This window comes from Scomber scombrus, chromosome 19, assembly GCF_963691925.1.
Source record: "Scomber scombrus chromosome 19, fScoSco1.1, whole genome shotgun sequence".
NCBI classification, from domain to species: domain Eukaryota; kingdom Metazoa; phylum Chordata; class Actinopteri; order Scombriformes; family Scombridae; genus Scomber; species Scomber scombrus.
The window spans coordinates 2,033,767-2,046,669 of NC_084988.1; the positions used below are offsets into that span (position 1 = coordinate 2,033,767).

At 40.4% G+C, this 12,903-nt stretch overlaps 1 protein-coding gene and 1 long non-coding RNA gene across 2 annotated transcripts in view; both read left to right on the plus strand.

Annotated features, from left to right (window-relative positions):
• The window catches only part of LOC134001035 (uncharacterized), a 267,716-nt gene that overhangs the window by 57,202 nt on the left and 197,611 nt on the right, over positions 1 to 12,903 (plus strand). The window lies entirely within an intron of this gene.
• LOC134001007 (protein jagged-2-like) overlaps positions 1 to 12,903 on the plus strand; it is a 67,231-nt gene that overhangs the window by 50,422 nt on the left and 3,906 nt on the right. Inside the window, exons 11-24 of the mRNA XM_062440542.1 lie at positions 217 to 263; positions 715 to 888; positions 990 to 1,140; positions 1,242 to 1,406; positions 1,972 to 2,085; positions 2,879 to 2,992; positions 3,487 to 3,600; positions 3,782 to 3,898; positions 4,394 to 4,421; positions 6,528 to 6,613; positions 7,389 to 7,502; positions 7,856 to 7,971; positions 8,087 to 8,347; positions 10,015 to 10,146. Coding sequence (XP_062296526.1) covers positions 217 to 263; positions 715 to 888; positions 990 to 1,140; positions 1,242 to 1,406; positions 1,972 to 2,085; positions 2,879 to 2,992; positions 3,487 to 3,600; positions 3,782 to 3,898; positions 4,394 to 4,421; positions 6,528 to 6,613; positions 7,389 to 7,502; positions 7,856 to 7,971; positions 8,087 to 8,347; positions 10,015 to 10,146 — 1,733 coding nt within the window. The remainder of the gene's footprint in view (positions 1 to 216; positions 264 to 714; positions 889 to 989; positions 1,141 to 1,241; positions 1,407 to 1,971; positions 2,086 to 2,878; positions 2,993 to 3,486; positions 3,601 to 3,781; positions 3,899 to 4,393; positions 4,422 to 6,527; positions 6,614 to 7,388; positions 7,503 to 7,855; positions 7,972 to 8,086; positions 8,348 to 10,014; positions 10,147 to 12,903) is intronic.

A 12,903-nucleotide genomic window follows, 5' to 3' on the forward strand; every position in this document is an offset into this window, starting at 1 on the left:
CTTGACGAGTAGTTTGTCTTCTGCAGTTTGGTCCTGTCGCATGTTTTCACACTTCTATATCTGACATTTCCCCTTGGGCATGAAACACAAATTTCCTTTAGCAGCTGCATGTTCCAGCACCATTGCATGTTCCACTTCACAATATATCAAATCAAAAAAAAAAAGTTAAAAAAAACCCTGACATTTTTCTCTGTGATTCTGTAATTTCTTCTCCAGATATGAACAGCTGCCACGGACAGTGTCAGAACGGAGGGACCTGCAAGGTGAGACACTGAAGGGCTTTGTTAAGTTAAAGTTTTTATATCTTTGATGTAACATGACGCAATAATGAAGTTGGAACAAGATTATTGCTGATCATCAAAGCACCTGCCAGAACATTAAAGAATGTGCTCGAGGGTATTATGACTTTGATTTATTGGTTACCAATGTATATTTCCTCAAAGTTTTTTTGTTTTTTTTCCTTTCCCGGTATAAGTGAACAAGAACAAAACGTTATACAGGATCAATTTCAAAGCATCTCTGCCTCCTCCTAGAAAATATAAATCTTATAAAAGTTGCTGCTGGAAGGATTTATCACAAATCATCTCACAAATATTACGATTGCTTATGAAGTTGTTGCCAAGTAGTTTTTTCTGTTATCAATCAAATGCTTTAAAGAATATTCCTTCAAGTCTTCTGCAGTAGATTGATAGTCCTTGTCTTTGTGCTACGTAGGAGGTGGCCAGAGGCTATCAGTGCGTTTGCCAGCAGGGTTTCGTAGGTCGACACTGCGAGATTCAGAGGAACCGATGTGCTAGTAGCCCGTGCAGGAACGGCGGCCGCTGCCACGCCTTGCTGGACGGATTCATGTGTGAATGTCTGCAGGGCTTCGCTGGTACAACGTGTGAGGTAAAGACTGTGGAAAAAACCCAAAACATTTTAAGTGCTTTTTATTGCTGTCATATTGCACTATTGGCAAAAACATGGCTTTATCTTTTTCCCCTTTGCAGGTGCAGAACAACCCGTGCAGCCCGAACCCGTGTCACAACAAGGCCCAGTGCCACAGCGTGATGGGAGATTTCTACTGCAGTTGCCCCGACGACTACGAAGGCAAGACGTGTTCAGAGCTGAAGGACCACTGCAAGACCAACCAGTGTCAAGGTAACACAGCAGATTTCAAGATAGTCTTTCGATGAAGCAACACAGAAGATTTAAACATACTGATTGTCTTGTTTTTTTGCACTTTTTTGTACCCCCTAAAGTGATCGACAGCTGCACGGTTGCCGTGGCGACTAACGACACCCAGAAGAGGGTGTGGCACATCTCATCCAATGTGTGCGGACCTCACGGACACTGCATCAGCCTGCCTGCCGGGAACTTCAGCTGCTCCTGTGAGCCGGGATTCACTGGCACCTACTGCCACGAGAGTGAGTCATTAGCCGCTACACACACACACACACACACACACACACACACACACACACACACAGACTATATTTATCATCAGTTACCATCACTGGGAACCACAAGATTCTTACGGTAATTCAGAGTCCAGTTTCAGCAATCATCACTCTCTTAGTTTTGTTTACAGCAGAGGACAAAAACATGAGAAGGAAATCTAAAGGAAAACATGAGCGTCGGGGGGGAAACGTAGCGTAATGTCTGCACTGAAACTTTAGTTCACATCCGATTACTTTGATGAGTAATTTTGTACTTTTTTTAACAGGATGCTTTGGAAAGTCTTGCTCTCCAACTCAAACATAGACACTCAGTTTCTCTCATTTTAAAATGCTGATAAGATCAGTGCATCGTGGTAATTGGTTAATTTGACGTTTTTAGCCACAAAGCTAATCCTCCTACAGCTATGTGAGTAGAAAAGCAGAAGTCGGGGGATTACGGAAACTTTAAAAAATTGGAAATCTTAGCCCAAAAAAAAGTAATAAATGAATAATTCAACATCTGTAAATATGTCTTCCCTCTTTCTGCCTGCAGACATCAATGACTGTGCATCATCTCCGTGCAAGAACGGAGGCACCTGCATCGATGGGATCAACTCCTTCCAGTGTTTCTGCCCGGACGGCTGGGAGGGCAGCTTGTGTGATGTTGGTGAGTGTGTGTGTGTGTGTGTGTGTGTGTGTGTGTGTAGGTGTGTGTGTCTGAGAGAGTCAGCTTTCTTTCTGGGTGGTCAGTTTGAGCAACATAAGAGGTACACCGCAAGTTTAAGTGAAGAGCTATTGCTATATCACGCTGCCTGTGAGTCACATATACTGAGAGGATCCGTGGATCTCCTGCAGCACCACAGGAATCATCAGCTGTGTGAGAAACTTAGAGAGAGGACAAAACAAAGGGTGATTTGTTTGGGAGATAAAAGCAGAGAAAAATGTGGCAAAAACACCAGCTGACTGACTCATAAACAGAAAAGTGCCTACAGTTATATTTTGCTAGCGTGCATATATGCAGGCGACTATCATTTATAACAGTGTTAGTCAGATAAATATCTTTGAGGTAAATATCAGTGCATAGAGCCAAAAAAAACACAATTTTTGATTGCAAATGATGAGAAATGAAACTGAATGCAAAATCTGATTATTGCTGTGACTCCTTTTAATTGTTAATTTATGATAAATGCATGAACATCAGCACAGACGATGTGTTAATTTGACTCTTCCCATTGAGATTTAGCTGAATAAATATGATTCAGATGTATTAAATATAATAGATTATCATTTTAAAATTGTAGAAAATAAATATTAATAAGTCAGTATGTCTTATGAGTCATGACCCAGAAGTAGAGACTTTGTGATTTCTGTTAATTCAGGCGGTCCTTGAACGCATCTCTATATTATCAGAACCAATAATCAAACCAATAATTGACCTTCTTGTTTCTTTTTTTGTCCAGATGTGAACGAGTGCAGCAGGAACCCGTGTCAGAACGGAGGCCAGTGCGTCGACCTGCTCAACGACTTCTACTGCAACTGTGTCGACAACTGGAAAGGAAAAACCTGCCACTCACGTGAGTTCAGATTTTGGGATGTCTGCATGAAAAGCCTGATATATAAAAATGGAGAATTATTGGTTATGTTTGCATTTCAGATACGTCTCTTTACATGCATTTGTATATCTGTCTCAATACTGATGTGCTCTGTAAGTCTCATAAAGTAAAATGAGATGAATTTGAATAAGTTGCAATAGTTTTTCTTATATTAGCTGCAGAGTGCATGAATCTGAAGCAGCATGAATCTCTTTAGTTTCCATCTTCCTCAACATGGCAGGTCTTACATATTTTAATGACCTCAGCGTCTTAATCTTCTCTCTGAGGCGTGATGCCCTCACCGGCTGCTGCACAGGCTTGTTTTACCCCTCTGATAACGTCTCTCAACTCTTTCTGTGGAGATGAATAATTGCTAGTTAAGACTGGCACAGAATCAAATGTTTTAAATCTTTTCTCTCTCCCCCCCTCCATACCTCACCTCCCTCCCTCCCTCCGCCCCCGCTGCCTCGGTCCAGGTGAGAGCCAGTGTGACTCCACCACCTGCAGTAATGGAGGGACGTGTTACGACCACGGAGACTCGTTCCTGTGTAGCTGCCCCTCAGGCTGGGGTGGCAGCACCTGCAACACAGGTCAGGCTCTCTCCTGCACTCTAATTACATCGCTATGACTCTGGTAATCATTGTGTAATAATGCAATGTAATCCAGCGTCTGTAAACAAAGACCAACAAGCAACAAGTCCTCTCACTGTGAGCTGCACAAAAGTATTTTAAAAAGGCAATAAAAGCTCATATTTGTTTGTGTTTTTTTTAGCCAAGAACAGCACATGTGACTCCGGTCCGTGTGAGAACGGAGGAACGTGTGTCGGAGGAGGAGACGCCTTCACCTGCATCTGCAAGGACGGCTGGGAGGGACCCACCTGTGCACAGAGTACGTCATCGACAACTAAACATGCAATTATTAGTTATCTGATGATTAGAGTTAATTATAAATACTGTGCATTGATAGTATAACACTAGAGCCATTCAATTATGGTTTAATTGCCTTCTACAATGGATTCTTTATTCACTTTAGCATCAAGTCAGATGTATCAGAACTTGGTTGATTTTAATGTAAATGCTGTTTACAAGTTGTTAACTAGTAATTGTGGCTTGAACTCAGCATTAGATAAAGATAATAATCATTTATTGGACAATTATAAAGGTAAATGATAGTGATTACATTAAAGCTACATTTGGTCCTAATTGGGAGAAAAAAAGTGATTTTATAGTCAATTTAAAAACAAAACTTGTCTGAAAGAGTTAAACAAATAACCAATAACTGCATTTATTAGTTAATTAAAAGTCTTTTCTTTTAATAAACCAGCTTTCAGGTTGCACCAGGACATTTTTAATGCTTTTATTTTACTTCTTCTCTCACTTGCAGATGTTGATGACTGCAATCCACATCCCTGGTAAGACCAAGTCAATTCTTCATTATCATCCAAAAACATTGTTAAATACTTTTTGGCTTCTGTGTTTTTTATATGAATGTGTAAAAAGTGCAATGCTGGTTTAGTCCAACTCATTTATTTAAGCTTGTAGGAACCTGTGCTTCAGTGTGAAACCTCTCTGTATTGATTAGTTGCACATCTGTCTTCACATGTGGAAACAAATCAACAAAGTTCACAAGTTCATCGCCTGGTTAAGTCTTGAATATGATTTGATTTCCTCTGGCGTTGAACTTTATAAAATTTGGACCGTGGCCCTACATTTCACAGACTGATTAATCACTGTTGGGTGCGGTGCCTTTCACTCACATTTTGGGGAAGCTGGAACCAGACAATCTTCACATTTTTTCCACAAAATAGTCAGCAGTTTATTTCTGTCCATCACCTCATCGATTATTGACCAATCATTGCAGCTCCGCCTGTATGTTTGTTGGTATGTGTAGAAACTTTAGTGTCACAGTCTTTAATATTGCATGTACATGTTTATAAAGTATTCTCTGGTTTCAGCCTCACATATGTGCTCTGATAAAAAAAAGACATTTAAAGATGTTAATTTGAGGTATTTTTTGACATTTTATTGACAAAATAAGTACAAAAACACACAATTGGAGAGAAACACCAGTGTGATGTGTTTCCTGACAGCCTCTGTAGATCAGAGAAGCCACCCAGGACAAAAGCCTCCCCCCTCTTCCTCCCCCCCACCCCCTTTTACCCTCACCCTCACCCTCCTCTACAATGACTGACAGGTGGATTAGTGGTGGTTTTGGTTTTGGGGATGAGGGGGCGGCGGGAGAGTGTGAAGAGACATCCCCCTTTCACCATTCACCGGCCTCGACCTGGGGGTAGTTCTGACAAGTGGAGGTGTTGGGAGGAGGAGGGGTGGGGTGGTTGAGGGGGGGCGGGGGGGGGCTCGGCTCAGTATGTGGTCAGCAGGGATTTACATATGAAGTCTGGACATTGATCAAGGATCAGCTTCAGCTCGCTGTCACTCTGGAAACTCTGCGGGAGGAAAAAAAAAAAAAAAAGTGTGTTTGTAGCTCAGAGGCTGCAGTTTAGTTTCAGGTTGATTTCCTGCAGTGTTCATTTAAACCAAGTACTTTAAAATACTGGAAAATATTGGCACAGTTAATATTAATAACCGCTTCCTATGAAATGAGTTACACAGGAAAAATGATTTATTAGTTTTTGGGGTTTTTTGTGACGTTTTCTGTGTTTTTTTTTACTAGGAAACTTACTGAAATTTTACTGCACATATAATAACTCCTTTTATTGAAATGTGAGGAAACTACAGGAAGATTAAAACCACCACCAGGATTTGCAATATGCATCTCAGCGAGGATGATGATATTTAGAGGGAAATGATTATATCTGTGTAATTTGACAGGCGTTATCCTCTCAGACAAGAAATTAGACTTAATTTTGGAGAATAAAAAACATACTTAAGAGCTCATTCCTTCTGCACAAGACTTCACAATCCTCTGCAGTTGTTCACCAAAATGCAGTCCACATGAATCCAGGAGAAAATACTTAAAAATCTTAAAAAAGGAAATCGAAAAATCTCACTATGTCAATGTCATAAAGTCTCATCTGCTCCTTGATTCATCGTCTAACTTTCTGCCAAATATAACAGAGTTCTTACAGGTGTTTTATTTTAAAGAGGCAGGTAGTTTAATCCTCAGTGGAGCTAATAAAATAATCCAAAAGCAGAAATTTGGGGGGATTTTTTTTTTGTCACATATTACGTTCTGCTTTAATCTCCAGCGATCCGTCTTGTGGATTCTCTCAGAAGTAGATAGAGATGTTTTTTTGACACTTTTCACCACTCGAGTCAAAGGATTTCAAGGCATTTTACAAATGTTTTATTTGGCACAGTAGAGATAAATCTCGCCAGAAGCTGTTTTTCCAACTTGTTTCACATGTTTATCACATCTCACGGCTGCCTCGTCTGCAGGGAGAACCAGAGATTTACACACCTAGAGAGAAATAGTTGGAATAAAATAGAGAGAAGAAGAAATCCAGCAGCATTATTTCATCTATTTGTGCCTTTTTTTTCTTTTTTTTCTTCTGCAGCTACAACGGAGGCATCTGTGTCGACGGTGTGAACTGGTTTCGTTGCGAGTGCGCCCCAGGATTCGCCGGACCGGACTGCCGCATCAGTGAGTCCCTGGGAACCGGAGGGGAGGTGGGGGGGTGGGGGGGAGGCGTTGGTAGGGCGGTGGTGGGAGGGAGGGGGTCAGAGGTGAAAGGCCGCGGCGGGGGAGCGTGAGCCGATTGTTGCAGGGCGAAAGATTAGGAAGCCTTTTAGGAAGACGGTCTTAACCTCTTCCCCTCTGCGCTGATCCGAGGTTAGAGCTGAGGTTTGGTCAGACAGGGTCAGTGCGGTCTCCCGTGGCCTTCTGGGAGAAATCTCTTCAGTAAAAAAGCCTTTTCAGAAGCAGAGTGTTATCCAATTGAAGCGTTTCAAACCAAACTCCCATTACTCCCATTGTGCAAAAAAAAAAAAAAAGTGATTCTCTGAATTCCATCACTCACTGAAGATATTTAAATATTACATTCAGATCTCTCTAAAGCTCAGTTTTTTTGTTTTTTTCTCGCGTTAAGCTTCAGTGAGAGAGACAGATGCAAATGTAGAGGTTAAAATAGAAAAAACGGATTCATACATGGCTGAAAAGGTGCTGCAGCTGCTCCAGATGCCTCATTTTTTTAATATTTAAGTTTTAGACACAAAGCAAGAAGTTATCTGCATTTTACAAGCTTCTACTTATTATTAAGGTTAAACTTTGATATATTTTAAGGGGTTAAATCTGTTTAATTGCCTAAATCAGCCTTGTCTTGTGAGTAAACTGGGCCTCATAACTGTTTTAAATAAGGTTTACTGTTCCTATTATGTTTGTTTTTTAAATGACATCTTTGTGGGTTTTTTCTTTTCAGATATAGACGAGTGTCAGTCGTCTCCGTGTGCAGAAGGTTCGACCTGCATGGACGAAATCAACGGCTACCGATGTGTTTGTCCTCCTGGACACGCTGGACCTCGCTGTCAAGAGTGTGAGTACAAGACTGGATCTTTATTTTAATCACTTTGGACTGTCGACATTTGGATTTAGAGCCTTTATTTGAAGTTGTGAGATCATCTTTTTCACATTGGAAGTGGAGTATATGATGATCTTGGTGTTTAGGGGTTGCAAATATGACAGTGCATTTTTTTATTGTGCATTTTAATGTGATTATAATTGAGCGTTAATTAATAATTCTATCATAGTTTGGTCTTAAATTGTAGTTTTTTAGCTCACTTCTCATGTAAATTGTGTTATAGGAGATATGGAATAAAGTGCATTGACTCTAAATGTTAAAGATTGACATTTAACAACTGCTCACCTCGTCTCTTCTCTTCTCTCCAGTCATCGGACTCGGGAAGTCGTGCCGTCACACCGGCCTTCAGTTTCCTCACGGCAGCCGATGGGAGGAAGAGTGTAACGCCTGTCAGTGTGTCAACGGATACGTTCGCTGCTCAAAGGTCAGCCTGGCAGCCTGTCTGCTCGTTACTCGCCTGCTCTTCATCTTCATCTTTAACCTGAACTTAATGACTGAAGCCGTCTTCTTCTTCTTCTTCTTCTTCTTCTTCTTTCTAGGTGAGGTGCGGTCGGCGGCCCTGCCTCCTCCCGAAGGCTCTTCCTCCCGCCGACACCAAAGCTCCGTCGTGCCCCGGTGGTCACGAGTGTGTGGAGCATCAGTTCCTCACCTGCTTCTCGCCGCCCTGCCACCAGTGGGGCGTGTGTTCGACGCCGGACCCCCCGACGCCCCTGCATACCCAGTGTGAGCCGAACAGCGATTACCTAGACAACAGCTGCGCTCGCATCACGCTCATCTTCAAAAAAGACAAAGTGCCAGAGGTAAGGGACCTTTTCTCTTTATATACACGTTAAGTTGTAATGTAGTGTCATCATTTATGGTGTTTACTGCAGAAATGAATAGTTAATTAATTGATTAATCTATAAAAAATACAATTAATCCACATTTTTTTGCATTTAAAACGTTCATCAAGCAAACATTTTCAAAAAAACATCACATATTTTAGTTTAAGACACAATATCGAACTCTTGATAGGCATTTTTCACAATTATTTGCTATTATATAGACAAAATAATTGATTATTTTATTTAAAAAATAACCAATAGTTTGATTAATAATGGCCTTTTAGATTAAAGAAGTGTGTTTGACAAGCAAAAAGAGGATTAATAACATTTTCCCAAGCTTAAAAAACTACTTCAACTTGACATGTAAAGCTTCTCTTTACATATTATTTATAGGAAAGTGATTAAACCCTTTTAATTATAAATATTTGCTCTGTTTGAGTTAAAATGGGAAATTTAAAACCATAAAATGTGGCTGAAAAAGATGGCTACCTCACTGTCAACGTCAAAAAATATAACAAAATATGACACCAAAGACATGAAGCTCTCTGGTTTCAGTGTTTCTTCCCTCAAACCGAGACTTTTAGCGGAGCGAGGGGCGGCGGCTGCAGCGCTGTTGTAGATTAAATGGCAGATGTGGTATCGGCCTCCATCGGATGGCAGCGAGGGGAGAGAGAGAGAGAGAGAGAGAAGAGAGAAAAGTTTGAAACAAAGCGGAAGAGACACATTCACTCCGATCATTAAGCCATCTTTTTATCCACGTTGATGTGACATGTCATAACAAAACATTTGAAGGCATTTTCCACCCACCATGCGTTGTTAGCATTTGATAATCCCCTTAATTATCAAATGTTAACAACGCAGGGTGGGAAGATGATGATTTCTGAGTCGTCGTCGCATGAATCTGAAACCACAAAAGCACACATGGTTCTCAGATGACGGCCCATTTTTTTGTATTTATATTCTTTGACTGACAGTTTGGTTTACATGTATACCCCCCACCCCCCCTCCTCCCCAATTCATCTCACCCTGCTATGCATCGTGTAACTTCACCGTGCATAATAGCGGTTGATCCTAACAGTGAAAGTGAAACAAATCTGCAAGTTTGATAAGATTCGAATGCTAAAAAAAACTTTTTAATGGGTTAGAAAAAAGCTAACAGATGCTGTGACCATTACTACAGCAAGAGTTAAACACCATGCATGTCTTTACTGACCACATTCCTGCTCCTGAACCTTAAAAAAAAGAAGGGTCTTAATCTCCTTCTTCTTTTTGTTCCTCTCGTTAGTCCAGATGGCATTTCTGTTGTTTTACTACTGTATCATGAAACCTTAACTGGACCCCTGCTGCAGCCTTTCAATACAGTTTTATGAATGGAAATTAAAATGTTCCTCTGACAAGATACTGATCTGGAGATGTGAGCCACTGTCCCGTTGACCCCCCCCCCCCCCCCCAACCACCTCCTACCCCCCCACTGGGCGACACAATCTGATTGGCTGCATGTGAAACAGACTTAAAGGGAATTAGAACCTGATTGTTCCTCGCCAGCAGTGCAGATACTAATCTGTATTATCTGTGTATGTGTGTGTTTGTGTGTGTTCGTGTGTGTCTGTTCGTGTGTGTGTGTGTGTGTGTGTGTGTTACAGGGCACCACAGTGGAGAACATCTGCTCCGAGCTGAGGTACCTCCCTGTGACTCAGACGCTGGCCGAAGAGCGAGGGCTGCTCATCCTCTGTGACCTGTCCTACACCAACAATGATGCTGTGGAAGTCGCAATGGTGAATATTACACACATACACACACACACACACACACACACACACACACACACACACACACACACACACACACACACGCACACACTGATATATTGTAGTATTGGTCCAAATATATTACTGTTTTTCATCATGATCTAACAACGACAGGACTTGAGTGATCCACAATCTGATGCAAAAATTATAAACTTTATTAAATATTTCAAATTTCAAACATGCTGCCAACTGTGAATAGTTTAGTTTATTTATTTCAAAACATGTTAAAATAACAATTTAAATAAATATGCAATGAAACAACAAAAATAGATGTAACAGCAAACTTTAAACAACAAAGATTATAGCTGTTTAATGTTAGAAAAGGGCGTAGGATGAAGTTAAGAACCCCCTTTTTTATTCTCTATTAATCAAATCAACATTCAAAACAACACAAGATAATAATAAAAGCTTTGTTTCAAACATCTGAATTTAAACCTACGACTTGTTAAATAAAATGCTTGGCAAGCGTTTCTACCGATTAAAGGATAAACTTGACTATTTCTTGTATTTTTCTTAATGTTTGGACCCAAACCAGCAATGAACTCATCCTTACTTCAAAGGATTCCTCTCTGTCATGGATCTGTGTTCGCGTCCAAAAACTATTAAAAACACGTCATATCCCTTTTTTCCCCCCCGAAGGCGACAGCTATGATAGTTTGTCTGGAAACGGCTCCAGATACTAATAACATCATATTTTCAGTCTCAGGAGAGCAGTTCCTTAGATGGGAAACGCCACTGGGCATGTGCGGGAATGTGGTTGCATATAAACAAAAGCTTTGCTAGCTTGTTGTGCTACATACCGCAACATGTTGACTTTGTGCAAAAGATAGTCGTAGCTGTGCAGATTGTTGTTGAAAAACTCTTATTTCTGCATATTTTGTTTGATGTTTGTGAGAAGTGTTAAGTTAAAGAAATAGTTTGATATAATAGGTTGGTTTTTTAAAAATATGTGCTAGAGTTTAGGTTAGATATCCATACGCTAAATGTGAAGCTAGCTATTAGCTTAGCTTAGCCTAGCCTAGAGACTGGAAGCAGGGGGAAACAGCTAGCTTTGTTTACTCTGCACTTTGATAGAAAACTACAAAACGACAGGCTGCAAATATTTGTTGGCTATTAATTCTGATTATCAGGTGCGAGGTTTCTGGATCATCTTCTTATAAATGAAACAGCTAACGGCTTTAGTAATAGATTACAACCAGGAGTTAGGCTCCTTCAGTATGATTTGGAAGTAGCAACAGCTATTAGCTTAGCTTAGCCTAGACACTGGAAGCAAGGGGAAAAAGCTAGCCTCGTTTACTCTTCACATAAATAAGTCAAAACGACAAGTTGAGGTTTTACAGGCAGTTATGTCCTATGCAACTATTTATTGGATATTAATTCTGATTATCAGGTGTGAGGTTTATGGGACATCTTATAAATGATACAGCTAAGAGAAGCTTTAGTAATAGGAAGTAATTAGGAAGTAGCAACAGCTGCTAACAGTAGCAGAGTTTTACTTTAACATGACCCATGTTGCATTGTTTAAGAATAATTCAGATTTTATTACAATTTGGGAATTATTTTCATAGCTTTGGCCATTATTTCTGTTGGTTATTATAACATTGAATTCACCAAAGTAACGACAATAACAACAACAAAGTCAAAAATTAGCTGTGAGACGATCGGACAGGTTGTAAATAAGATAACAGTCAACCCAAATTATCAAAACTATTATATTATAACCATTATATTCAGATGCCAAACTAAAAAAAGGAGCATATCTGAGTCTTAAATTATGTGTGTCAGTGATTTCTGATGTATAAAATCCATTTTTTAAAACATATATTTGACAATAAATGGCAGGATAATGTGTGTATGCTGTGTATTATCAATCACAACAACATACATATTTAGAAGCTGTCTCTCTTCCTCACTTCTTCTTCTGTTATTCTCCCACTTTATTAAATCACACTAAATCCATCACAGCAAATCATTTCCAGAGGAGTCCAGTAAAAAATATGAACTTTTTCTGTTTCTGTTCGTCTTTGTTAAAAAAAAAGAGAGAAACAAGAAAGAGAAAAGAAAAAAGAGGGAGAGGCGTTTGAAGCTTTTAACAACATCTGGATGAGATTTAGCTTTTTCTGCTGGAACACCTTGCTTTCTTCTCTGTTTCTCTTTCTCTTCTGTTATCTCTTTCTCTGTTACCCTTTCTCTTTTTTTTGTTCCCCCCCCCCCCTGATTTTCTGTCTTTCTTTTCTCCTCTTTTTCCTCCCTCCCTCCTCCTCCCTTCCTTTCTCCATTCTCTCACGGGCCACCCAGACTCAGGGGAAATCATTCACTTCGGGTGCTCTAAGCTCTTAATGGAAGGGATTAGTTCTTCTTCTTCTGATGTTTGCGTGTCTGTTTTGAGCGACAGATACAGGAAAAGGAGCGGCGAGCCTGACATCAACCCAAACCCCACAACAGGGCTCGGTATATTAAAAAAAAAAAAACCTCACTCCCACTCCGCTGCCGACTCGTGTTGCAGTGTAATGTCATCGCTCGTTTCCAAGTGTGGGTGAAATCCTTTATAATGGAGTTCCGGCTACTTCTCAGCCTGCTAAAGTCGTGTCGATTAGTTCTCCTGCAGAGGCTCTGGGTGTGTTTGTAAACCTCTGATCTGATCCGCTGCAGAAACCTCCAACCTGAGCGAGAAACAAGTGGTTCAATATGTCTCAGCGTGTGTGTGTGTGTGTGTGTGTGTGT